Source organism: Eubalaena glacialis, chromosome 2 (assembly GCF_028564815.1).
Source record: "Eubalaena glacialis isolate mEubGla1 chromosome 2, mEubGla1.1.hap2.+ XY, whole genome shotgun sequence".
Lineage (NCBI taxonomy): Eukaryota > Metazoa > Chordata > Mammalia > Artiodactyla > Balaenidae > Eubalaena > Eubalaena glacialis.
In genome coordinates this window covers 193,164,337-193,188,806 of record NC_083717.1, presented here as the reverse complement: position 1 = coordinate 193,188,806, position 24,470 = coordinate 193,164,337, and the positions used below count along the sequence as shown (strand labels likewise).

Below are 24,470 nucleotides of genomic sequence, written 5' to 3'. Positions count from 1 at the left end.
TAGTTGCGGCTCACAGGCTTAGTTGCTCTGTGGCATGTGGGATCTTCCCGGACCAGGGCTTGAACCCGTGTCCCCTGCACTGGCAGGCGGATTCTTAACCACTGCCTAGGGGAAACCCTAGGCTGTCTTTTTAAATTGAGAAAAAAAGGACTTCCCTTTTTTGGTCCAGTGGTTAAGACTCCGTGCTTTCACCGCAGGGGGCACAGGTTCGATCCCTGGTTGGGGAACTAAGATCCCACATGCCGCATGGCGCGGCCAAAAAAAAAAAGAGTTCTTTACAAAGTAAAATATTAAGAAACTACCCTTCCATGGCTGGCAAAAGCTAACCCACTCTTAAGTTCCACTTCCTTTGCACAACTCTGACTGCATCCCATCCACCCTATCTGGGGCCGTCAGGAGCTCTGCACTCTGTGTGGACTCCTGTACAAGCCTGTCTTCAGGATTTAGGGTCGACTGGAGACTCAGACAAGGGAGGAGATGACACAGAGAGGGACAGGTCTGTCACCATCCAGGTGGTCCAATGCACAGGGTGGGGAAGGCTCCCTGGAGGAGGTGGCACTTACAGTGCCATCTGAGGTGCCTGAGGAAAGGAAGGGGGGAGGGAAGGTCCACTCTGCCGTGGAGAGAGTGGCAAAGGCGGCAGCGAGGAACAGCCGCCAGTCACGGCGGCGGTGTCCTGAGCCACGGTACGGCGCTCAGGTAAACTGTCCTCCGGCAGCTGGAAGTTCTAGGGTGAGGACCGAGGGGCAGGTCTGAGCCAGGCTCTGCTGAAACGGGGGGTGGTCGGGGGGAGGTCGGGAGGGACGGGAGGGAGAGCCCCACCCAGAGCCGGCACCTCCAGCCCCAGCCAGCAGGGCCGCCATCGATGTTCACTCAGAGGCGGATGGTCCAGGCCGCCTCTCAGCGCTGGCAACCATGGTGATGAACATTACCGACCCTGAGATCATCCAGGAGACGCGGTTCCATGTAAACCATCGGGAAACGGTCAGCCGACCGGAGGGGTTTCCAGCCCGTCAGCCCCTGTTCCTGACCCCTGTCCCTCTCTTGAAATGCAGCCTATTTTCCTCCGTGCCTGCCTTCCAAGGAGGAGGAGAAGAGCACTGGCGCGGGTCACCGCCGCCTGCAGACATGGCACTGCTCAGCCTTCACCTCCCCTGGCTCCGCAGCTTGGAGCTGGATCTCTCTGACTTAGATCTCAGTGGTTTCTTCAATCGTGGAGGTTTTAAACATGAATCACGCACAGTGGAATGATTAAATTAAAGTAAATTCAAACATTTCATGCTGGAAGTGGGGAATGGAGGAGAGGAATGCATATAAAATCTCTGAGGTGTCGGGCGAGTGCATCTATGACCTCATTATGGACACTCTCATTTTTTTTGGTTATAAATGAACCCACTACTACATATATACAATGGAATACTACTCAGCCATAAAAAAGAATGAAATAATGCCATGTGCAGCAACATGGATGCAACTAGAGATTATCACACTAAGTGAAGTCAGAAAGAGAAAGACAAATACCGTACGATACCACTTATACGTGGAATCTGAAATATGACACAAACGAACATATCTACGAAACAGAAACAGACTCACAGACATAGAGAACAGGCTGGTGGTTGCCAAGGGGGAGGGGATGGGGGAGGGATGGAATGGGAGGTTGGGGTTAGTAGTTGCAAACCATTATATATAGAATGGATAAACAAGGTCCTACAGTATAGCACAGGGAACTATATTCAGTATCCTATGATAAACCATAATGGAAAAGAATATGAAGAAGAATGTGTGTGTGTAACTGAGTCACTTGGCTGTACAGCAGTAGTTGACACAACACTGTAAATCAACTCTACTTCAATAAAAAAAACTTTGGAAACCACTATATTAAAATAAGAATTAAATATAGAACAAAAACCAACCCACTCCTTACTCATTCTTCCTTCTGCTGTTGACGTGCCTGAACAAGTGGTTCTCCAGCTTAACGCAATTCCCTCGGCGTTTCCACGCACCCCTGAGCCCTGGCCACTCTGTGCACAGCTGGACCTGCCGACCGGATGGCAGCACAGGCCTCTGTCTGGACACGCTGACCAGCACCTCCGAGGCCTCGGCAAAACGCCACGGACTTCCCGCAGGAGGCTTGTGGCATTCCACGTGACACTGTACTTTTCTGACTTGATTCAATACTTATGACTTGCATCTTTTCTACTACAATCTAATGGTTCATTGTGTTTTTCCTTGTCTCGGGACAACCACAGAGTTTAACACAAATGAAGTTAATTTAATCAATGCCTATGCAATTCAAGGCACTATAACTGATCTCAACATTAAAACGGGAGGAAAGAAAATCTCAAAGATGCCGTGACTCTGAGCTATTAGAAATATTTTCTCTTCCAGATAATTTAGGGAACACACTGTAAGTACAAGCACTGAAAGACCATTTCGGCAACATGTGATTCTCCCACGGGTGTGTGTGATACACACCAGAATTACCATCACCAAGGTACGCTCTGAGTAAGCTGATGTGAAGACAGTGTCTAGAAGAATAATCTATAACAAGCACCTAATGGAAGCCTGTGTTGGTAACAGAAATGAGGAGCCACACTTTCATCAGGCTTATGTATACACCACCTTTTTCGGGAGCAGCAAAGGTTTATGTGTTTATTTTGGAGGTACCTGTGGTTCACTGTGGTGAAACAAGGTGACAGTGTGTACGTGCATCGCTAGAAGATTCAGAACAAAATAGTTTGGCTCCAGTTCACTTTAGGAAGTGAAACTTTACACATAACTACTCATGAACAATATGAAATCTTAAATAATAATAATAAAACAGCTAATTTTTAAAAACACAGGCTTTGAGTCTTATTTCACCAACAATGAATCAAAGGCACAGAGGAGAGGTGACGGGGCTGGCCCCCAGGAAAAGGTGAGAGGAGAGGTGCTTACAGCCTCCCAGGTCGGCCCGCAAACCCAGGCCACCTTCCCTGAGTTTCACTTAAGCAAGAGAAACAAGCTGCCTTGTTCGACAAAGGTCAGGGCTTTTGCTCAAATATCTCCCTGAGAAAGTCCTGGAGGGGAACCCAGATGTGTTCCCTTTTATCCAGCCATAATCTTAAACTTCTTACCTGTAAATGAAGTATTTTGGATTCATTATTTCGAAGCATTTCCTTTTGTCTCTCAATTTCAATTTCAAAGCTACATATCTGGTTGTGCAAACTCTGTATGCTCTTGTTTTTTTCTACACTTTCATTCTGCAGCAAGGAAACCTGAAAAAGAAAGTCTTCAATTAAGCAAACAAAAAGTGATTTTAATATCAACTTATAACAATTATAATAATGGTAATTAAATGTTTACAATATAGGCCTTCTATCAGCTCACTGAAGGAGTTCCAGGGAAAAAAAAAATCCGTTCACACAGGAAATGGGGGTCCTGGTAGTTTAACAGGGATCCTACAACTGCATTTCTCAGAATCTCTCCCAGGAATCACAAAGATGAGGCAAAGTGCAGCAATGACTGAATTTCAGAATGGATGCTTTTTAAAGTTTTTGCTAAAAACTAATAAATCTTTTACCAGAGTGGCTTTCAAACTTTGACAAGGAAACATAGTAGGAAACACATCCTTACACCTCACCCCTTCTGCACAGACACCTGTGTATGTGTGCATATCCCTAAAAACAGGAACCTCAAAACCAAATCTGCCCTGATCACACTGCACCCGGATATTTTCTGTTTTACTCTATTCTACTTTTGAAAATGCTAGTTGCAACCCACTAAATTACTTCACGCCCACCAGTGGGCCATACACGCCCTTTGAAAAGCTCTCTCAACGGAATGAGGGAGCACGATGGGAACAGTCTCACATGCGCTGCAGTGAGTCCTGGGGCCAGCCTCCCAGCCTCCCCCGCCCCCCCCACAGAGGAGCTGCCGACTGGGGGTGCCAGGAAGGGTCTGCTGGGGGGGGGGGGCGCCATTCCCAGCAGGGAACCCACCTTTGAGTTTTTCAAGTTCCTTTCTGAAAAATAATTGGCTCCCAAGAACCAATTTACACTGGTCTTACAAGCCCCCAGGGTGAGGAGTTCAAGGGCGATCCTACGAGGCTTCTTTCTCACAGTGTCTCTACGAGGGGCACTTTGGTCCCTGGAAAGGTTCCCTCCGCCAACAGCTGTGTGTGTCCACGCGCGGATGCGGCCGCCACCCTGGAAGACGCGGAGCTCCGAGACGGATCGGAACAGCTCTCCTCGCAGGTGCCTCTCTAACACCTCCAGCACCTGAGGACGGTCTGGCCGTGGGGACGGCCCACGGGCATCTCAGGACACATCTGGGTTCCTGACCTTGTCCCTCTGGAGAACAACCAGCCTAAAGTGAGGCGTCCTTACATTACTCAGCCTGCTCGGCAGGCAGCACCTTTGGGTGCTGTCTCAGTCTATTTTATTTATAACAAATGTATTTATGAAGGAATACAGAACTTGCAAGATATACTTCACTCTCCTAGGATTTCACTCAGCACAAACAGACTTTCCTTCCTAAAATATGATGTCTCACAGGTCCACGACCTCCTCCAAGTGATCAGCCTGCAGCACGCAGACTGGGGCACGGGGAGCAGGCAGTGGTGTTTTTGCTTTTTCTGAAATTACAATTCACTCACTCCCATCTGTCAAAGATGGACACAATTCCCAGGCTCCTTATTCTCACACCCAAAAAAAGAGATATCATGCACACAGGCCAACCCTTTTGATAAAAATCTCAGTAATATCTCCAAAACCAATGGTAATTTTTTCTGCAGCAAATCAAGCTACCTGAGGATGACAGAAATATCTCACACTGACGATCACACATCATGCCGCATCAAACTCTTAATTTCTTAATTTAGGGACTGCCCTTAAACTGATTTTTATTTATTTACATATTTTAATCAAGGATCCCAGCCCCTGGGTGCCTGCAGACCCCTGCTTTCACCAGTCTACCAGGTACAAGAAAGTCTACCTGGCAGGTGTGTTTCCAAGAAGCACAGTGTGACATCCACACAGCAGATGAAAACAGGGGCCCCTCGTCCTTCCCGAGACCCTCCTCACCAGGAACATCCTTTACCCCAGCCTGTTTTGGTGGGCACTCCACACTTCCCTTTGATTTAAGCTTTCCTAAAACATAAGACGGGTGTTTTTAAGCCTGGATTTTACAAAACAGTTTTTCTTTAGTTTGACTGTGAATATAATAATCAGTCTTTCCGAATCAACTCAGACGTTCTATTTTCTATTATAGATGAACAAGATAACTCAGGAGATTCCAACTGAATAATTCTATGATGAGAAATAAATTCCCATTTTAAGAAAATACAAGTATCTCCGTTCATTGTCCGGGTTTTGCTCTTGGGCCCAGTGAAGAGAAGCCAGCTTCTCATGAACACAAGCAAGGATGCGCAGGGCGGAGGCCCGGCTGACCTGAGCAGGGGGCACGGAGTCAGGGAGAGGCTCACCCTCCAGCAAAACCAAGAGGACAGACGTTTCAAATGTATCAGTAGCAACTCGGCCCCCTCTCGGCCGGTGTGCAGAGGGGGAAGCTCTGGGGAGGGGTGCTGGCTGTGCGGCTGTGTCCCGGGGCTTCCAACGATGCAAAGCAGATGCTCTGAGGGGGACAAGTGTGAAGGTGGCAGGGCAGGAGGACGCAAGTGACAGGATGACCCCCGCGTGCCCCATGGCGATGGCCCCGAGGACGACCGTCCTGAGGGGTGAGCACACCGCAGCCCAGCCCCGCTCAATGGTTACGTAACCAGCACAGCTGGAATAACCAATTCACTTTACGTGAAAGGAAGAACCTTTTAGATAAATGAGAAGCTGTTATCTGTGAGAGACCAAAAGCCCTGAGATCTATGCCTATAATTTAAAAAGGCAGAAACAATGCATTCTTCAAAAAGAGGGGAAAAAAAGATTCATAGGTAAACCGTCACTGAACTCAGAGCAAATGTGTGCTCCTGGGAAAGTCATAAATGATTCATGTAACGGACTTTATGCCGCTGATGAGCGGAAGGCCCCTCCTGCCCCCCGTGTGCACACAGCACGCAAGCCCTTTCACTGCTTCTCACCTCCAGCTTAAGCATTTATATTAAAAAAACTATTTTATGTCAGATTTAATAAACATCTTTTGATTTAAAACTTTAGACTCTTTTAAGTACATTTACATTTTAAATTGCTTGGATTTAATACTCAAAACAAGATATTCAAATCTTTACAAACCTTTAGAAAGCAAACATCAACTCCCCGGCTGCTGTAAATCATCCTAGTGCCCTCCCACCGCAAGTTCTCAACACATGTTTGTTGAATATCAAATTAATTTCTTATTTGTGTACATAAGCCACAAGCCACAGTGGGAGATCCTATAACCTCCTTCTCTATCAAGTCTTGGAGGTTTTCATCTTTTCCTCAGGTAAGAAGGCCCGGTGAGCTGAGCACCACGGGACAAACTCCCCAGGAAGGAGTGCTACGTGGGCGGGGCCTGCTGAGGAGTCCAGACCCCACAGCTGGGGCCCCTCGAGGAGACACCCAGGAGAGCAGGTGTGTCCGGAAAGGGGCTACGTGGTCCCCCAACCCCCATGGTCAACAGTCACACTCGCGATGTGGAATTGTCCTCTCCTCGTCTCCGAGAAGACAGAGGATGGTAAAGCAGGTAACACTGGTGACCTTCCAGATCGGGGGTTGGCAGGCTTTTTCTGTAAAGAGCCAGAGAACAGTTTTTGGGGCTGTGCGGGCTGTACAGTTTCTATCTCTGCTCATCCACGCTGCCGTCCTGGTGCAAAGCAGCCGTGGATAACACGGAAATGAGTGTGCGTGGCCGTGTTCCAATAAAGCTTTATTTACAAAAAGACGGGGGAGGGGCGGACGGGGGTTTTAAGTGACAATCCCTGTCCTAGATCAATTCTGAGAGAAGCACAATGTGATTTTTTTTTTTTTTTAAAAAAGCACTTCATACCTGCTTGGCAATTAAAAAACAAAGAGCAAGGACTTCCCTGGTGGCGCAGTGGTTAAGAGTCTGCCTGCCAATGCAGGGAACACGGGTTCGAGCCCTGGTCCGGGAAGGTCCCACATGCCTCAGAGCAGCTAAGCCCGTGCGCCACAACTACTGAGTCTGCGCTCCAGAGACCACGAGCCACAACTACTGAGACCACATGCCACAACTACTGAAGCCCGTGCACTTAGAGCCCGTGCTCCCCAACAGGAGAAACCACCGCAATGAGAAGCCCACGCACAGCAATGAACACCCAATGCAGCCAAAAATAAAAATAAATAATAATTTATAAACAAACAAAGAAAAAAACAAAGAGCAAGCTAACAAAACCACACGCCTTCATTTATAAACTCAGGATCACTTGAAGAGAATTTACTTTTTTGACACTCTTGATGCTGTTTCTTTTATGCAAAATCCATTACTAACTATAAACAAGGTTTTCTTCTTTAAATAACTTGAAGAAAGTATTAAAAACCAACAAAAGCAGGAGGCGGTGCGTCATACCTTTTTCTCTAGAGAGTTGCTCCATTCTTTGAGTAAGTTGACATGCTGCACCGCGGAGCTGGCCTCGTGGGCCTTTATCTGCTGGTTTGTCCCCTGCGAGAATAAAGAGGCAACGCGTTACCCAACCTCACTCCATCGGAGTCAGAGAGACTCACAGCCGACCTCAATCCAGCACTACACGGGGCGGGGTGGGGGGGGTGACTTATTCATGGACGGTTCACAGGGGATGCCCAGCCTCAGAAGGCGTGCGCTCAGTGGCCCCTGATCTACTGTGCGCAGGTGAGGAGGCTGCTTCGAGAAGAACGGAGCAGCTCGAAGACGAGACACCGCAGATTCTACGACAACTACCTCGAGGCTGTGAGCTGCACTCCTCCAGCTTCTCACCAAGGGCCTTCTTACCTACGTTTCACGCTGGTAACATCAAGAAACTAAATTTTAGATATATCATTTTCGTTCCCTAAAAATTTTTTTGCATTAAAATATAAATGGAAAACGTTTAGACACCTGCAAGTCATAGCTAGATGCTGCTATAATAACCTAGTGAATATGTAATCAAAGTAGGATTCTAAATGATTTATTAAAGTATTAACTTACCAGTGAAATACACTGTATTACTGTTCCTAACTATCCTATGTATACTTAGAAAGTTACATACAGAACATAAACAATCTACAGAGTACATAAGATGTAGACCATCTTAGAGTCAGTAATAAGCATGGGAAACAGTACTTCATATATTTAACAAAGTAATTGGTATAAGAATATAATTTGTTTTGATACTGGAATATTTAAAAGCCACAGAAAGCATTTTAATGATCTCCAAAACATATACTCTGTACATAGAATATTCATATATATATGTTGATATAAGTATTGCTATATATAAACATATATATATATACATACACAGAATGAATGATATATATGTACATACGACATAACAGTGGTGAGGGCTCAGTCTCATAAGAGACTGAAGCAAAGGGAAAGCTATAGTCATTCTTACTCTCAGGCTTCTTACTTTCTAAGAAAATACTGAGATGCCAATATCTCTGTATTGATTTCACAATAATGTATTGATAATACATAAAAATCAAATACAAAATACTTTAATTGGAGTATATACTGCCCTTTGATAGTTTTAAGATCAAGATATACATTTAAATGAAACCTAGTTCAAATTCACTAGCCATCTCAGATGTGTTAAAAAAACAAAACCAAAAAAAAAAAAACCAGGAGCAGCTTTCTCACGGCCCAGGTGTGGCAGTGGCGGAGATCTCCTCTCCACATGGCCCTCCGGGCACGTGCATGTGGCACGCGCATGGAATGCACTCTGGACACATGCACGTGCGACCCTCACAACTGTGCACTGATGCCCACACTGCCGAAACCATGTCCAGTTTGCCAGTGACTTACATTCAGGTAACAGCTCAAATTCCACAAGAATCTACCTAGAAACCCCACCGAATGTCAGTCCTGTCTGTCCCCTTCACTAACTGGTTTTGAATGTAATCGTTCTCCTAATGCATTAACTCCCCCTCAGCCCAGGTGTCTACCTCAAGTCTCACGACACCCCCGGCCTGGAAAGCGAGCACCCACATCTGCTGCACGTGGCTTTCGTCACCTGTGCGGCAGGTGACTCAGTTCCATGGCAAAACTGAAAGCCCAGAGCTTGCATGTTAAAATGTTAATAGAATAACTTTCTCTCATGGTGGAATGTCAGTGACTGGGAAGGACAAATGTCGGATACTGACCTGAAAAACGCAGCCATAGCGCTTAAAACTACAGGTGCTGGGGGCATTGACACACTCTGACAAGTGTGCACTCAACTGCAACGGGAAAGAGACGTGAGTTGTGGCACGAACGTTTGCATGAAAATGTTCAAACATATCAAGGGCACAGATAGCATCTGGGTTGTACTATTACGAATGGTGTTTATCAGCTACAGGTGTGTATATAGCATCTGCTTCCTAGACTTATATGCAGTAGATATACAGTATCATCACGTGTATACACATATATACACCAATATACAGAAATACATTTACTATAACATTTCTTAAACTTGCAGTTTCTTTAGAACAAGTTGTTTTGCGACATGCTGTCTGCAGTGCCAGAATTTTAAAAAGAAAGGAAAAAAAACATAAACTGAAATGCACATTTAAAGACTATAAACAAAAATTGCATGAAACACAAAAAGTAGAAAGCATTCAGGATGCAACTGGGTCACACACCTAATATACAGTACACAAAAATAAATATCTTTCCAAAGCAAGCTTACACAATGTACCATTACTCTCAGTACTTCTGAAAAGACTTTCTTCCCTCTGTAATGGCCAGAAATTCAAGTAGCTTTTCAAAGACCTCTAAGGTCATTCTAACAACATGAATCTTATGATGGTCACCTCCAGTTCATGGAGGACAATTAGGAGGGATTGGGAGAGGATAACTCCCCTTGCAAGGAAAAACCCCTGTGTTCAGCTTAAATGTTAGCAAATCATCAAATAAAAACCACCTACGGTGCCCCCTCAAGAGGAAAGGGAATTGAAATGTCTACATTTTAAAGACACAGTGTTTTGTGTTAGGCTAATACAATTTAAGGATAATTTCTTTCTTTACTGAAGATATTCTCATCAGGAAACTCTAGGGATAGATCTTCTTTATAGAAAGCAGTCAGACCCTGAATTGGGAGAGTGGTCAGTGAGCGTGGTGCACAGCGGCCCCGGGAACGTGTTTCCCCGCGAGCCAGTGCACACGCACTCCCGGAGGCTCACGGGATGTGTCACTCTGGTGGGTGCAGGCGGCTTCTCCACCTTCTCCTCTTGTCCTCCAGGACAAAGACATTCCTCTCCCTTCAGGTCAGTACTGAGGACAAGAGGAGGCGGCTCACAGGACGGCCCTCCCGCCTGCCGCGACAGTTAAAGAGGACGGCCTGAGGGACCCACCTGACCACGGCCAAGGCCAACCCTGCGGAAGGTCTGAGCCAGGGCGGGGTCGTGGTGGCCGCAGAGGCTCTGGCCTGCAACTGGAGGAAAGCACCCAAAGGGCACATTGCAGGTGACAGGCGTAGAAACCCAAAAGGACACCGTGTGCGTAGTAACATTAGTTTGAAAATTTAAAAACATATTCTTTCAGTGCCATCAATACAATCGTGAATCTAACCAGCTAACACTCCTAACGTTAAAATCAGGGTCATATCAAGTTTGACGTTATTTTCAGTGCACTAACTGAAAGGGCTGTACTTTTTTCTAAATTGGCTTTATCATCATTAATCTCAGAGCCCTACAGAATTTACCGGAGCTTGGGGATAAAAGCAAGAATCATCTGTAAACCAATAGCACCTTTCACCAGAAACACAAGATAAACGCAGGTTTAAAGATTTTTAAAAATAAAAATAACTTAGAGGCAAAATGGAGGCAGCTTTTGCCCCGAATAGAGACAGCCTGAGTGAGTAAAACTTCAGGAAGGCGTGTAATGCCCAGGAAGTTATTCCAACAGTACAGACTCTTCATACATTCACTCTAACAGAGGGACTTTCCAGTTGTGGAAATAATCTACGTGCGCTTCCCTGCCGCTCCCAGAGGCACGTTCAGGGGCCCAGAGACCACCGTCGCCAGTCCAGACCCTGCCCTTGTCCAGCAGAGTCATCGTCTGGGGAGGGTGCACCTCGGTGAGAGTGGCCTTCGGCCACGCGGGTCCTCTCGCCGTCGCGGGCGTGAGAGACTGAGCTCCCCCCCATATCCAGGTGTACAATTCCAGGCTGTTGGGAAGGCTGAGGCAAGCAGGGTCCTCAGATCAGAGAACCCAGGACCGAGGGAACCGGGCGTGGGGACCGGGGGGGCACGCACCCACCGAGCCCATAGGAGCCCCAGACGGTTCCCAGAACGCCAACCAGAGGGGGTCCAGGCCAGGATCAGATGCGAAAACATTATGAATCTTTGGAATTGTTCCTTCTGGATATATCCTGATCAAAATGAGGTTACTGCAAAATCTACCTGCCTTAAAGCAAGTGTGCCCGAGGGCAGCGTGATGGGCACAGCCTCTGGGGGAGGCTGTCCAGGTGCCTTCCCAGCGGCCCCTGAAGTGTGGGCACCACCCCTGCACCCACTTGCCCCCTGGCACAGGCCCTGCACGGCATGTGTGGCCTAAGTGGTTCAGGAGTATCTCTAAGTTAACTGATTTCCTTGAGATAATCTTAGAGTAATTCCTAGTTTACAGATTTAAACCTAAAAAGTGTCACCTTTGCTTGCATTGTAAATATTCCCATCTTCTCAATTCTTAATATTGTGCTCTGAATTTACCACTTTGTAGCTTTTAATTGTTTGTTTCTGAAATATCTGACTTCCAAAAACAGCACGAGGGTTTTCATTGTTTTTCTACTGTAAGTATCACTATCACAATCTGTGAAAACCTCTGACCTCAGCTTTACGGGAAGAGCGGGGTCCTGAAGGATCCCCAACTCTGGCACAGGCCCGGCCACGCCCCTTACCTCGCTCCTCAGAAGGGTCTGGACACTGCACTTGTGAGGGCAGGACACCACCACGCAGGGACACTCGGTGTCTTCGTGTTTCTGAAGGAGAAAGAGAGAGTGTTACCAACTCTGAAACACACAACCCACCTTCCCTCAGATCCCACCAGTGTCCCCAGCGTCCCCACAAGGACCCAAGGGAAGCCCTCTGCTCATGGTCATGTCCTTGAGTCACAAGACTCACATCACACTTGGATGGGTCGCTATGTTACAGAAGTTTGAGTGCTGAAAAGAAGGCATCTCACAAGAGCTACTCAGATCTGACTGGTTGGGGCCACTCATGGGAGCACAGCCCACCGGAGGGGCATCCTCACGGCGGCTTCCCTCTAGCTGTGTCCCCTCTGCTGATGCTGCCCTGACACCTGCGCCCAGGTAGGCTGGGCCTTGGCCTCCCTCACACAGCAGGTGGATGGCGGGGCCTAGCCTCTGCTGGTTGGAGAGAAGGACAGTTCTCCTCTGGCTTCTCAGTTTGAGGTCTGGAAATGATGCTTCTCAAGAGCCTGAAAACAACGTGATCTACTGGGTATTTAAATTACTGTCCTGAGATCTGATCTTGCTTTAGCGCGTGGTAAGTGTGGATAAATTTTGGTGTAGCCCTTCTCTGGATGGCACAGATTTCAACACAGAGCCTGGATGACGGTGACTGTTCAACTCGGTGCCCCGGGCACCTGCCGGGCACCTGTCCGGTACACATGTCCACAAGTGAAGCATAGGCAAGAGCTCCCACGAGGAGAGCAAACCCAAGGCTCTGGAGAGCACCTCCAGACACGTGACAAAGGGCCGCTGGAGGGAGACCGACGCAGGCAGAGCCAGACCTGCCACGTAACACAACCGTGGGAGGCCAGGCTCCCGGAGGCGGCATCCCTCGGCAAGAAGAGAATGTGGTGGGTTTTCCTCTGAGGCCCCGGGACACTCCCAGTTCTCCTGGCTGGGCCTCCAGTTAGGCCGCTGTTGAGGTGTATCTGGGGCAGCGCTGGCTGCGAGGCCGTCTGACCCGGCAGGTGTGCAGGTCAAGGACACGGCACCCGCGGGGACACTCCTCTCCTCCGGGAAGGCCTGGAGCCAGATGCAACACCATCTGAAGTCCCTCGTCTGGACCAGCGCCCTGGGGGTGTGCAGCGCGGAGAGGACACCAGGACGCGGCCGCTCTGCTCCGGGGCCTGGTCCCCAGAGGCCTGCAGGGCCCACGGCGGGCGAGCCCACGGCTGCCCCGAGTTCAGCAGAAGTCACCTGACTGGACTGAGCCTGACCAGCGCCTCCCGAGAGGGGAACCCCGACGGGTGCCTGGCCGCGCTCAGAATCCCTAAGAGCTCCCAGGTGCCGTCACGCCTTTCAGAGGGAAACCTCGGCCAAACAGCTCCACTCTGCCTCACCTGTAAGAGGGGGGTGACCAGCCCTCCCTCAGAGGGCATCTGTGAGACAGAATCCGTCACGGGCATGGAGAGCTAACGTGGCCGACACTCCATGGACGCCACGCCTCCCTCCTGAGGCTGCCCTCGACCCCGCCTTCATTCACCAGGCCAGGCCTGCACTGGGTGTCGGGGGCGGCCCGACCAGGACAAACAGGTAATCACCGCTGCGGCAGGGGGGCTGGGAGCGAGCAGCGGGTGGGGGGGGGCCCGGGAGGGCACTCTGAGCAAGAACCAGGGGCGGGGGCAGTGTGCCGGGGAGGGCAGAGCAGGGGGTAGCAGGAGGTGAGGCTGGGGACCCGCAGGTCAGACCCATCAATAGCTTTGTGTATCTTCGCAGATCTGTGCAAGGATGTCCAAATGATGAATTTCTAGAAATGGGCTTCTTTGGGTATCAAAGGGTAGAGCATTTAAAATGGGATTTGGAGGGGTATTGCCAGACTACCCTCCAATCAGCCTACACAAGCCCACCCTCAGTGCAGTGAGAACGCACGGCTCCAATCGAATTCTATCAAACTTTCCCATCTCTGACAGTGACAGGTGAAAAACAATGAGTGTGATTTGCAATTCTTTAATGATGTGTAGTTATTAGTATGTTTTTTATGTTAACCATTTATATTTCCCGTGAAATGCCTTTCATAGCTTTTGTCCACTGCAGTGGGTTGAACAGTGACCCCCGAAGTTCATGTCCCCCCAGAACCTCAGAATGTGACCCTGTTTGGAAAGAGGGTCTCTGCAGATGTAACGAGTTAAGAGGCCACCCTGGATCAGGCTGGGCCCTGAACCTAGTGACAGTGTCCACGTAAGAGGAGAGGATGTACAGCAGGAAGACTGCCATGGGGACGTGCAGGCAGAGGTGGGAACGGTGCAGCCGCAAGTCTGGGAGCCCAAGGACCGCAGCCACCAGGAGCCGGGGAGGGTGAGGGAGGGGGTCTCCTCTAGAGCCTCCAGAGGGGCACGGCCCTGAGGGAACCTTGGAGCCAGACTTCTGCCTCTAGGACTGTGAGGGAACAAATTTCTGTGGTTTTAGGCCACCAACTTTGTGGTACTTTGCTATGACAGCCAAAGGAAGATAATACAACCGTTTTCCAAAAAAAAAAACCTGTTAATCTGTCAATATGTAAGAACTCTTCGCATATTAATGAAATTTGTCCTGCCTGTCAAAGCAAATGTGACTTTGATACACACACAGAAGGGATGTCACGCGTGTGTGGGCCATAAAGCCTAAGTGCATAGTGAACACCCACAAGGGACAAGGATGTAACCGACGCCCACCACCCGCACGCTCCTCTTTTGCCTCGCCCCTGCTTTCTCCAACTAAAACCACAAGGCTGAATCTGCGCTTCTACTTCCTTTGCTTAAAAAAAAGTTTCATTACACATGTATGTGTAACAGGTAAGATACTGTTTCGTCTTGACTGCTTTTGAATTTTGTTAACATGGAATTCCGCCCTTCGACTCTCCTGCGACCTGGCTCAACATCACGCTTCTCGGGCGAATCCGCGAGTCGCGTAAGTGGACTCGTGGATTCCACTGTCACTGCTGTCATACAACCTCCCCTCCTGTGCACGCTGTCCAAGGGGTCCGCTACAAGTGATGTGTCCATTCTCCAACAGGTGGACGTGTGGGTCGTTCCCAGATCTCTGCTCCTCTGGTTAGGCTTGACAGACTCTCTGCAGTGCATGTGTGACAGTTTCTCTTAAACATCTAGGAGAGGGACTGCTAGTTGAGAACATGAGTTTTCAACCTAATAAAATATTGCCATGTGTTTTCCAAAGTGGCTGTACCTGTACGTTACAGTACACAGTTGACCCTTGAACCTGGGTATGAACTGCGTGAGCCCACTTACACGTGGATTTTTTTCACTAGGTGTGCACTGCGGCACTACCCGACCCACGGTCGGCTGACGCTGTGGATGCGGGACCTCGGCTAGGAGGGCTGACTGTAAAGTTATACTCATGTTCGAGACTGCTCAGAGAGTCTGCGCCCAACCCCCTGTGTCATCCAAGGACCAACTGTATACACGTTCCCCTAAAACGAGATCTTCACAATTCTTGACTTTTCACAAATTAACAGATCTGTTTAAAAAGAATGATATTCGATAATTTCTGGGCTAAATGGAAAAGAAGAGATTTTTTTTCTGACACTTTAAATTATGCTAATAGATTAAAAAAAAAAAATTGAAAATAGCTGCCGATACCATGGCTTAAATATAGAAAAGAAATGCTCACATGAACTGCAATGGTCCAGAGCGTCAGTGCGTTTTTTGATTTTTTTGATGGGAACCATTTTTAAATCTGTGTTGAATTTTGTCACAGCACTGCCTCTGTCTTCTGCTCTGGCCCCTTGGCCGCGAGGCCTGCGGGATCCTAGCTCCCCGACCAGGGACTGAACCGCACCTCCAGCGCTGGAAGGCCAAGTCCCTGGAGTCTCGGCGCTTTATCAACCTATAGTTTACCAACACTTGATATATCTGTCACACCACAAAACGCAGGACATGGAGGAAAGTCAGGATGACCTGCGGCTTCAGACCTTAGTTAAGCAACGGCTCTTTTTAAAAATAATCTGAAGGCCTGAGAGGATGAGACTGTGAGGGCTGAAAGAACAAGACCTGGGAGCCACGTCCCACCACCGCTGACAGGGCGGGGGCCCGGGGAGAGTCTCGGCCCCTTCCAGGTGTGTGAGCAAGGGCGGGTGGGCGTGGCCGCCTGCCAGCGCCGAGGGCCCCAGGAGCCGGCGGCCGGCGCACCAGCAGCGGGCCCACGCAGGGCGCCTCTCACAGTTATCACAGATGGACAGAAAGTAACATCTGCCCCAAGACACGCTGCAGTGTCAATGCCGACAAAACAGTTTAAAAAGTTTTCATCACAAAAGCGTAGTAAGATTTAATCAATCTTTATTTGCACAACTCAGGTCCCAAACTGGCAATTACCACTTGGTGCCTCTGCACCTGCTGTGTCTCTCTCTCCTGTTTGCAGTCAACAGATTGAAGACCCAGATCAGAGCAAATGCCACCTCCTCTCCGAAGCCCTCCTGGACTCTATGAGGCCATGTTAACTGTCTCTTCCCATACTACCATGTACATAATTGTATATCTGACTGTCTCCCCTACCAGACCGTGAAACGAAGGGGAGAGACTGCAATCTACTCTCTTGTGTGTCCTGAGCAACTAGCTCAGGGTCTGGCGCCCAAGAGCAGTCAACAAACGTTTCATGACTCCATGTGCGATGCTGTTATTCCAAAACCAACCTCTTTAAGCCTCGGCTGGAGCCCTGAGCTGGTTACTCATAGGCTGTTTAACTGACATGCTCTACAATTCTTTCTCAGATGAAAATTAATTCCTGGATTCTATTCTGCAAATAAAGGTAACTGATTTTGGGCAAGAAGCAAAGTGTAACTTTGACAGCAACATAGTAACATGTGTAAGGTCGGGAGTATTGCTCATTAGGTACACGTCTGATTCACTTGAATTTAATTACTGAAGAAATTAGAAATACTACTGCTATTTTTCAAAGGGGAGGGCACAGTTGTTAAAGGTTATTAATAACTGGAAACGACAACAGAATCATACAGGAAACAGATTTCACGATGGAAGAGTCCCAAGTATAGGAAAGTTATACAAAGTAAGGTAAAATGGAGATTGTAGAATACATCTCATTTCATACAGAAAAACAAAGAAAACTGTTCCTAAATTTTGGTCAGTAAGTACTCCCGAATATCCGCCAGGAATTCGACTGTGGCCCTCACGCCGGGCTGCTCTTCCACGGTCCCCTCCCATCTGGTGACCCACCAGTCGCCATCCTGCCTCGGCCAGCAGCCAATTCCCAGCCCCTCCACGCTCAGCCTCTCAGCAGCACCCGCGCCACACACCCTGCAGCTCCGCCTGCCTCTGGGACGTCACTCTCCTGACCCTTCCACACAGGCCACGCCTTCGCTGGACGACCTCCCCCTCTTAGTAAGCTGTAAGTATCATGTGCCCCAGGCCTCTGTCCTCCGACTCTGGCCCTTCTCTCTACTCGCTCCAGTCCCAGGGCTGCAAGTACCACCTATTTACACATACCTACGGCCCAGACCACTCCCTATCCCCGCCTCAAGCCTCCTCTCTTCCCCTGAGCCCCACTTGGGTAGGACACTCCGGGTGGTCCAGGTGCTCTAGTTACAAACGCTGGGCGCCCTCCAAACTCATACCCCACACTCAAGCCATCGGCTAATCCCACTGGCTCTGCGTTAACTATGACCGCGTCTGTCCCTAGCTCGAGGCTGCTCCCCATCAACTGCGCACCTCGCCTCTGCTCTGTGCAAGGGGAACTCTACCTGCTGAGTCTGTTCCATCTCGGAGCCTGAGCCCCCACCTGCTGCTCCCTCTGCCCCAGCGCTCTTCCTGCGTCATCCTGACTGCCTCAGAAGGGCCCACCCTGATCACCCCTCCTCCCCTGTTGCCAGTTTGTCTTCATAGTACTTATGATCTCTTGCCACTGGAAGATGAGGGGCACCACTGAACCTGCAGCTCCTAGAACAGTGCCCAGCACACAGTAGGTATGCAGTAAATACGTATTCAACAAACAGACAAATATTTGAGGGTGTCTACACCACTGACTCTTTTTAAAGTTTGTCCTCCATCCCAACACCTGTTTCTCTTTGATTTACATATAAGTGATCTGATTCTAACATGCGCACAATATAAAACCGTGCCAAAATAATGGAGGCATGAAAACATTTTCAATTCTCATCTCTCTCCAGGAGAGACCGCTGCACTTCAATACTGCAGGATAAATTACCCTGTTGAAGTGATGGTTATGTCACGGAGCCGTAAAATGATTAAGCAATCCAACAAGATTTTAGAGGCTATTCCCTGGCACAAGTGAAAAATTCTACCTTTTTTGAATAATCGGTCTTCATTTTTTTGGCACCCCAAATGGCAGTCAATCTAGGCAATGGAAAATTAATTGCATAAATCAAAATGGGCAAAACAAATGAAGCTTAACTCTGAAATAAAGTCAGATGAAAATTGCTATTTACGCCTATCTTTTCTCTTTATTTCTGTTAGAATAGTCATTTAACAAGCTATTCTGCGGACAAACGACATCTGGATGGAGTAGAAGGTGGGTGAAACAAGAAAACACTGCACCTGCAACGTGATCATCGGGACCTGGCTTTTGCAGTGGCTGCACGTGGCCTCACGGTATTTACAGGCCTTGTCCACGTGGTCACGCAGGTCCTTCCTCAGTACCTTCTCTTTGCAGTCGGCACGGACACACAAAAGCTCCTCAAACTGGCAATCATTCTTCAAGTGCACCTGTAAGACAGACAATTCAAAGTTCTTAATCGGCAAAACTCCAATCTGAAATACCAAATTCTAGCCTCTATGCAATTAAATCCCACAAAAATGTTTCTATCTGCTGCTAGATCAGCTTTTCACAGAGAAGAGTGACAAATGTATCAAGAGACAGTGAATTTCATGTTCCATTTAATGATTACTCAAACTACATTGCTTTTGAAGAATTAAGTCAATTAACTCTTCTTCCTGGATAAATAAATGGTTATCTGCTAAGGACTTTGTTTTATTCCAATTCAAATATCTTTCCAGGATAAAATATGATACTAATCAAAAAAAATAAGAAGTTACGTGGAATTTCATGGTTATAAAAAGGAGAAGGTTTTAATGGGCTTTCTACAGTCAAAATTCAATTCAGATTTCTTTCTACTCTAAATAGGGTGGGGTGTTCAAAAACCAATTGACAGTTCTGCCTATGATGTCATTAAAAATAACATTTCATACCCAAATGGCTCTGACTGCTTTCATAGTTGGTTGTGTCTGAAAGATTAATGCAAACATGATCTTAAGGGGCCACATCGTACTGACCAGGGACTCGTATTTCTGGATGTAAAGCCGACACATCACATCCCCACTTACCAGCAGGTGCCCCAGTGCTAACTGCTCTACACAGCCTCTGCCTTCGTTCCTACAGTATATCTGAAGGGCCAGAATCTCTCTCTTGCAGCAATTATCCTTAAACACCTGAAATTGAAAGTTAGCTGTTTTAGAGGATTAATATTTCTTAATCTCCACATGCTGCTACTTTAGACAAGGCAAAACCACTGTAAAAAAAACCATGAGAACATCCCTTAAGTGGGCCTCAGAAAGCATTAAGGACTATTTTAATCTCTCTAAGTAGAATGAAGGAGCCACCCCGACTAAGAGACACAATTTAAATAATAAAACCTTAACTACCACCTTTTATTAGATAAACCAAAAGTAAGCAAGTTATACTGAACAACTGAGGATCACTTTGGAGCAGCACACATTTTGGATTAACTCTGACACACTCAAGACGAGGACACACCAGGACCAAGTTCACATCTGGATCCTGGAGATTTCCAGGCGCCAGCACTGCCGCGGTGGGACCTCCCATCAAGGGACCAGGGCAGAGCCCGCTACAACTTGATGCCTTTCTAGATCCTTGCCAGAGAAAGAGAGAAGCTACTGTAAAAGATAATATTTTGCAGATGGTTTGTAAAACATTTATTTTGGTTCTTGCTCCTAAGGTTATGTCACTAATAACTCATTTTTCACCAAGAAGAAAGCATTAGCCTGCTATGTAAGAAACTTTTAAAAATATATGTTGCAAAGACTGGGGTTAATCCAATAATGAAAATGTTTCCCTTTGAAAATGAAAACCTCCCTTTAATTTCATTTTTCCCTTGGAAAACAAATACTCTCACTCCTTCTAACAACACAAGCTACACCGTCCTCATCCTCAGGCATTTCTAAGAAACGCCCACACGCTGACACCGTAACAGGGGGAACAGGGAGCTCAATATGCCTTTCTAGACTCCAAAAGAAAAGAAATAGAATCAACAGCTGTTAAGAGTTAAATATAAACTAATTTGGAGTCAAATCTAATCCTTTGTAAACATGACTTTTTAAAAAAGGTCATAATTTTAGATATTAAAGTAAACAGAACAGGTATTTTTAACAAGTAATAAATAAGCTTCCTTTCTGTGCCATTAAGTTCCTTTTCTTTTTTTTTTCTCCTTTGGCTATGCCTCACGGCTTGTGGGATCTTAGTTCCCCGACCAGGGATCGAACCTGGGTCCACGGCAGTGAAAGCACCAAGTCTTAACCAATGGACTGCCAGGGAATTCCCTAAGTTTCTTAAATCATTTACCTTTAGGGAGAAAAAACATAGATTGAAAATATCAGAATAATAAAAGTACAGAATTTTAGAGCTGAAAAAGATCTAGTATCATTACTACAACTGTCTCATTTTACAGATGGGGAAGTGGAGGCCCCGGGGTGGCCACCATCCTCAATGACCCGCCGAGGGGTTGATCTCCGTCTCCCAGGGCCCAACCAGCCCCCCATTTTCCCACGAGGATCCATGGTTTCAGTCAGTCTCATTTATGATTCTTCAACAAATCTAGTAATTCTTCTTCAGCTATCAATGCCATTGAAAAATAAGGATAATAACTCCGAATAATGAAATGAGACACTAAAAAATTCATCTTAGCCCATTGTTTCAACCTTTTCTCCTGGTCACATTGGTTAGATACATATTAAGACAAGAGGTAGAACTGAGTGATTTGTTTTTCTTAAAAACAATCCCTTCCATACTAAGTGAAGTCTTTAGTGGCAGGTAAATGCTAAGGAAGAACAGGTACATGGACGTTCGGCCAATTCTGTCTCTGAACCACCCAGAGCAGGTGACATCGGATGCCCCGTCCTGGCAGCCCACAGGCACCCGTCACCAGCAACCCTCAAATCACCACACTCAGCTGTGCTGCTTAACAACAAAGCCATGGGAAAACCCCAGAGTGAGAATTTTACTGTACAATTTAATGACCTACATTTAAAAAATTGTTAGGTTCATTAATCAAAATATCAGAACCACATATTTTTATTGATATTTTAAGTATTTCAAGAACGAGTCGTTTCAAACTAGAAGTGTGCCTGGCAGGGCCCGGCAGGGCGTGGATGATCACAGGGATGGGTGAGAAGGGCCCAGGGTCCCTGTGCGCTGATCTGCAGGACACTCGTGAGCTTTTGCTGGCATCCTCAACCACGTGGGGGAGGGAAGGGCTGAAATCTCACACGTGTCTTAATGACTTCGAGATGCTGCCTGGGGGCAGGGAGAGAGCAAATCCAATGGAACCCCTCAGACTAGCACTGCTTGAAGGTAGAGAGCAGGCAGGCATCTGGGATAAAGACCCGAGACGACAGTGCACATCTCTGCACTTTACTTACTCCTCACCTACCTGGGGGTCTTGGGAGGTGAACCCATTACTGACACAGGTGAGGAGACAGGCTCGGGGGTCACGCGGCTCGGGACCTGCCCAGCGGATCTGCCCCGTCTGTCCCGGTGTTTACGTGACACAGTCCCCTGCCTCGACCTTGCTCCATCAGCTGTCAACTCACGAGAAACTCGGAGCCAGGGCACTGGATGCAAACTACGTGGGAGGCACTACCCAGCGCAAAACAGTGACAAAATAATTTATTAAACACCAAGAATACCTTATCTTTGCTGATGCCTTCTCGACACGCAGTGCATTTCGGGCTGGAGGAGCTGAGGAGAAACACACAGTAAATGTGTTAGAGTGAAAGCCACCTTCTCGTCTGAACACACTGGATACGGTGAACCGTTCACTTTAGGGTCATGTCTGCCGTGCGAAGCTCAGAGCAACCACCAGAGCTTCAGGATGCCCTGGTGAATTTGGTTTTAATACGGTTTAAATAGGAGAAAAGGGCTAAATCCTTTTTTTAATAGTAATTTTTCATAAGGACGTTTTGAAGCAGAACAGCTTAGATCAGTCCCTCTTGGAAAGTCCCTTTCAATTAAAAGTGAAATTTTATTTCAGAAATCAAAAGCAGCTCTCTGTGAAGGGGCTCTTCAGCGTGAGTGTCCACAGCTATCAGGAAAGCCTCTGAACGTTTCCGCTTTATAAGCACAGCCAGTGCTTTATCCACAGGCTATTTCCTTCACAGTGTATTGAAAGGATGATACAATTCCGTGGACTTGAACAGTGTGGGAATTTAAAGCTGACCCTGTCTAAAGAAACCACTGGTCTCCTACATTATTCTTGTCCCAAAACTCAGGACACCAGCCACTGCTCCCACGCTGCCCTTTTCTGGACTTGATTCTCACCCCATCCCAGGCCTGGAAACCACCTCCTAGAGATTAAGAATAAAAACTAATTTTGAGCGCTCCCTCCTTCCAGGGCCCCTGCCCTAGACAGCCCAAAGGCGCCCGGAGTCCAGGCCAGGAGTGGCAGCACAGGCTTCAGGGGCAGGGGGCAGGGGGCACGGGTGCACGGGGGCCCTGCGGAGGGGCAGGAGGGCCGAGGGTCAGTGAGGCAGGAAATTAACGCGTTTTACAATAAAAGCTCGCTCATTCAGCCTGCGTTAATATGGAGCTTGTGCCAAACTGTTTTAATCACGGGAATCTTTTCACGTCCTTAGACCCCGGGGCTGAGCGGCATCTGGGCGGGATCCCCTGACACCTGCAGGATACAGAGCAGGAGGAGCTCAAGTAGCAAAGAAGGGCCGAAACCAGAAGAGCAACAGCCCCTGGCCCCTTCCGCGGGGCCAAAGTGCAGGGAAATCAGGTGCTCTGAGCCTACTATGCCATCACTAAGCTCCAACCAAGAGTTATTTTACCCACAAGTTGGCAAAGCTGAGTTCACCGTTGGGGATGAGTGGATAAGAGCAAGGCGGGAAGTACCCAAAGGAGGGTGCCGGGAGGGAGGCTGCGCTCAGTGGCGGGTCTGGAGGAGCAGCGGGGCAGCCTTCCCGGCCCTTGTCCGCTGCTGGGGACCCAGGCTGAGCACAGTGCCTGGCACCCTGCCCAGGAAATACCTGTGGGATGAACGAAGATGCTCTCTCAGCCAACGTTAGCTCTGCTGTAAAACTCCAGCCTCTCTGATGCCCGATTCTAAATGGCATCAATGCCCAGCTGACAGGCCCGTGAGGGCTGCTGCGGGTTCCCTGACACTCACTGGATTCCACTCAGCTTCGGCCTGGCCCATCCCTCCCATGGCCCTGTCCCCCAGTCTCAGCCCCCAGGCGCTCGCCCCAAAGGGCCCCACCGTCATTTGCAGATGGGATGTCTCCTCCCCATACCATGAGCGCCTCCAGCAAAACTTGGCCACGCAGATGGAGACCTGGGCACCAGGGCCGAGACCTCGCTGGAGAAGCTGGGGAGGGGCTCCCTGAGTCTGCGGGCCGGGCCCCGGTCCCCTGCGTTGGGGCACCCACCTGAGCAGGGCGCCCATGCAGGTCTCGCAGAAGCGGTGTCCGCACTCGGTCTGCTTGGGGTTGCAGAGCACCAGGCGGCACTTCTCGCACTTGTACTTGTCCTCCACGGCCTTCACGAAGCGCTCCTTGTAGCCCCCCTGCTCGGGGACCAGGACAGCAGGCCCGGCGCCGCGGTCAGGGTGCAGCTTCAGTGGGGGGTTGGCTGGCAGGGTGCCGGCTGCGTCCAGCTTTTTACTCGGCTCCATCCTGCGGGGGGCGGAGGGGGGGGTGTCCATCAGAGACACATGCCGGGAAGCACAGGGTGCCGACGGGAAGCCCGGGAGAGCCAGTGCGTGCGCTCTCCTTCAGCCTCGAGGACACACGGGTGCCCTTCCAGCCTCCAGTACCTGATGGAGCAGGACGCCGCCATCAGACACACCTCCTGCCCAAGGACCTGCTACAAGGTACAAACTGCATTATTAAGGCTCTTTAACTTAAAATACAGATGATGCTCTGCCGTAACTTTAAATTCTACGCATCATTCTGATGGCGTGGCTGGAGCCGCAGCTGCTCTCAGCCAATTTCATTTCCTTGTGAGCCTCGCTGCGCTGCCAGGTGATACGACCCGACCCAGGGCAGTGTCACCGTGGAGCCCAAGGCTGGACCCGCTCCTCTCACCAGCGACGGCACCTCCCTTGGGGTCCTTCGCACTCCGCCTGCCCATGGGGCGGCACCCGCCCAGCCCCCTGCACGGAGCCTGTGCCCTGCAGCCTTGGGAGGTGCGTCCTGGGTTTGCGGGGACCCTGTGC

At 48.6% G+C, this 24,470-nt stretch overlaps 1 protein-coding gene across 11 annotated transcripts in view; it reads right to left on the bottom strand.

The window, feature by feature from the left end:
* Window positions 1-24,470, bottom strand: part of TRAF3 (TNF receptor associated factor 3) — a 110,583-nt gene that overhangs the window by 4,871 nt on the left and 81,242 nt on the right. For all 11 annotated transcript variants that reach the window (XM_061181303.1, XM_061181299.1, XM_061181298.1 and 8 more), the window contains 8 exons: window positions 23,683-23,928; window positions 21,943-21,994; window positions 19,345-19,449; window positions 18,559-18,726; window positions 11,984-12,064; window positions 9,249-9,323; window positions 7,498-7,590; window positions 3,120-3,260 (listed from right to left, as the gene is read on the bottom strand). In XM_061181303.1, the coding sequence (XP_061037286.1) occupies window positions 3,120-3,260; window positions 7,498-7,590; window positions 9,249-9,323; window positions 11,984-12,064; window positions 18,559-18,726; window positions 19,345-19,449; window positions 21,943-21,994; window positions 23,683-23,928 (961 nt within the window). The remainder of the gene's footprint in view (window positions 1-3,119; window positions 3,261-7,497; window positions 7,591-9,248; window positions 9,324-11,983; window positions 12,065-18,558; window positions 18,727-19,344; window positions 19,450-21,942; window positions 21,995-23,682; window positions 23,929-24,470) is intronic.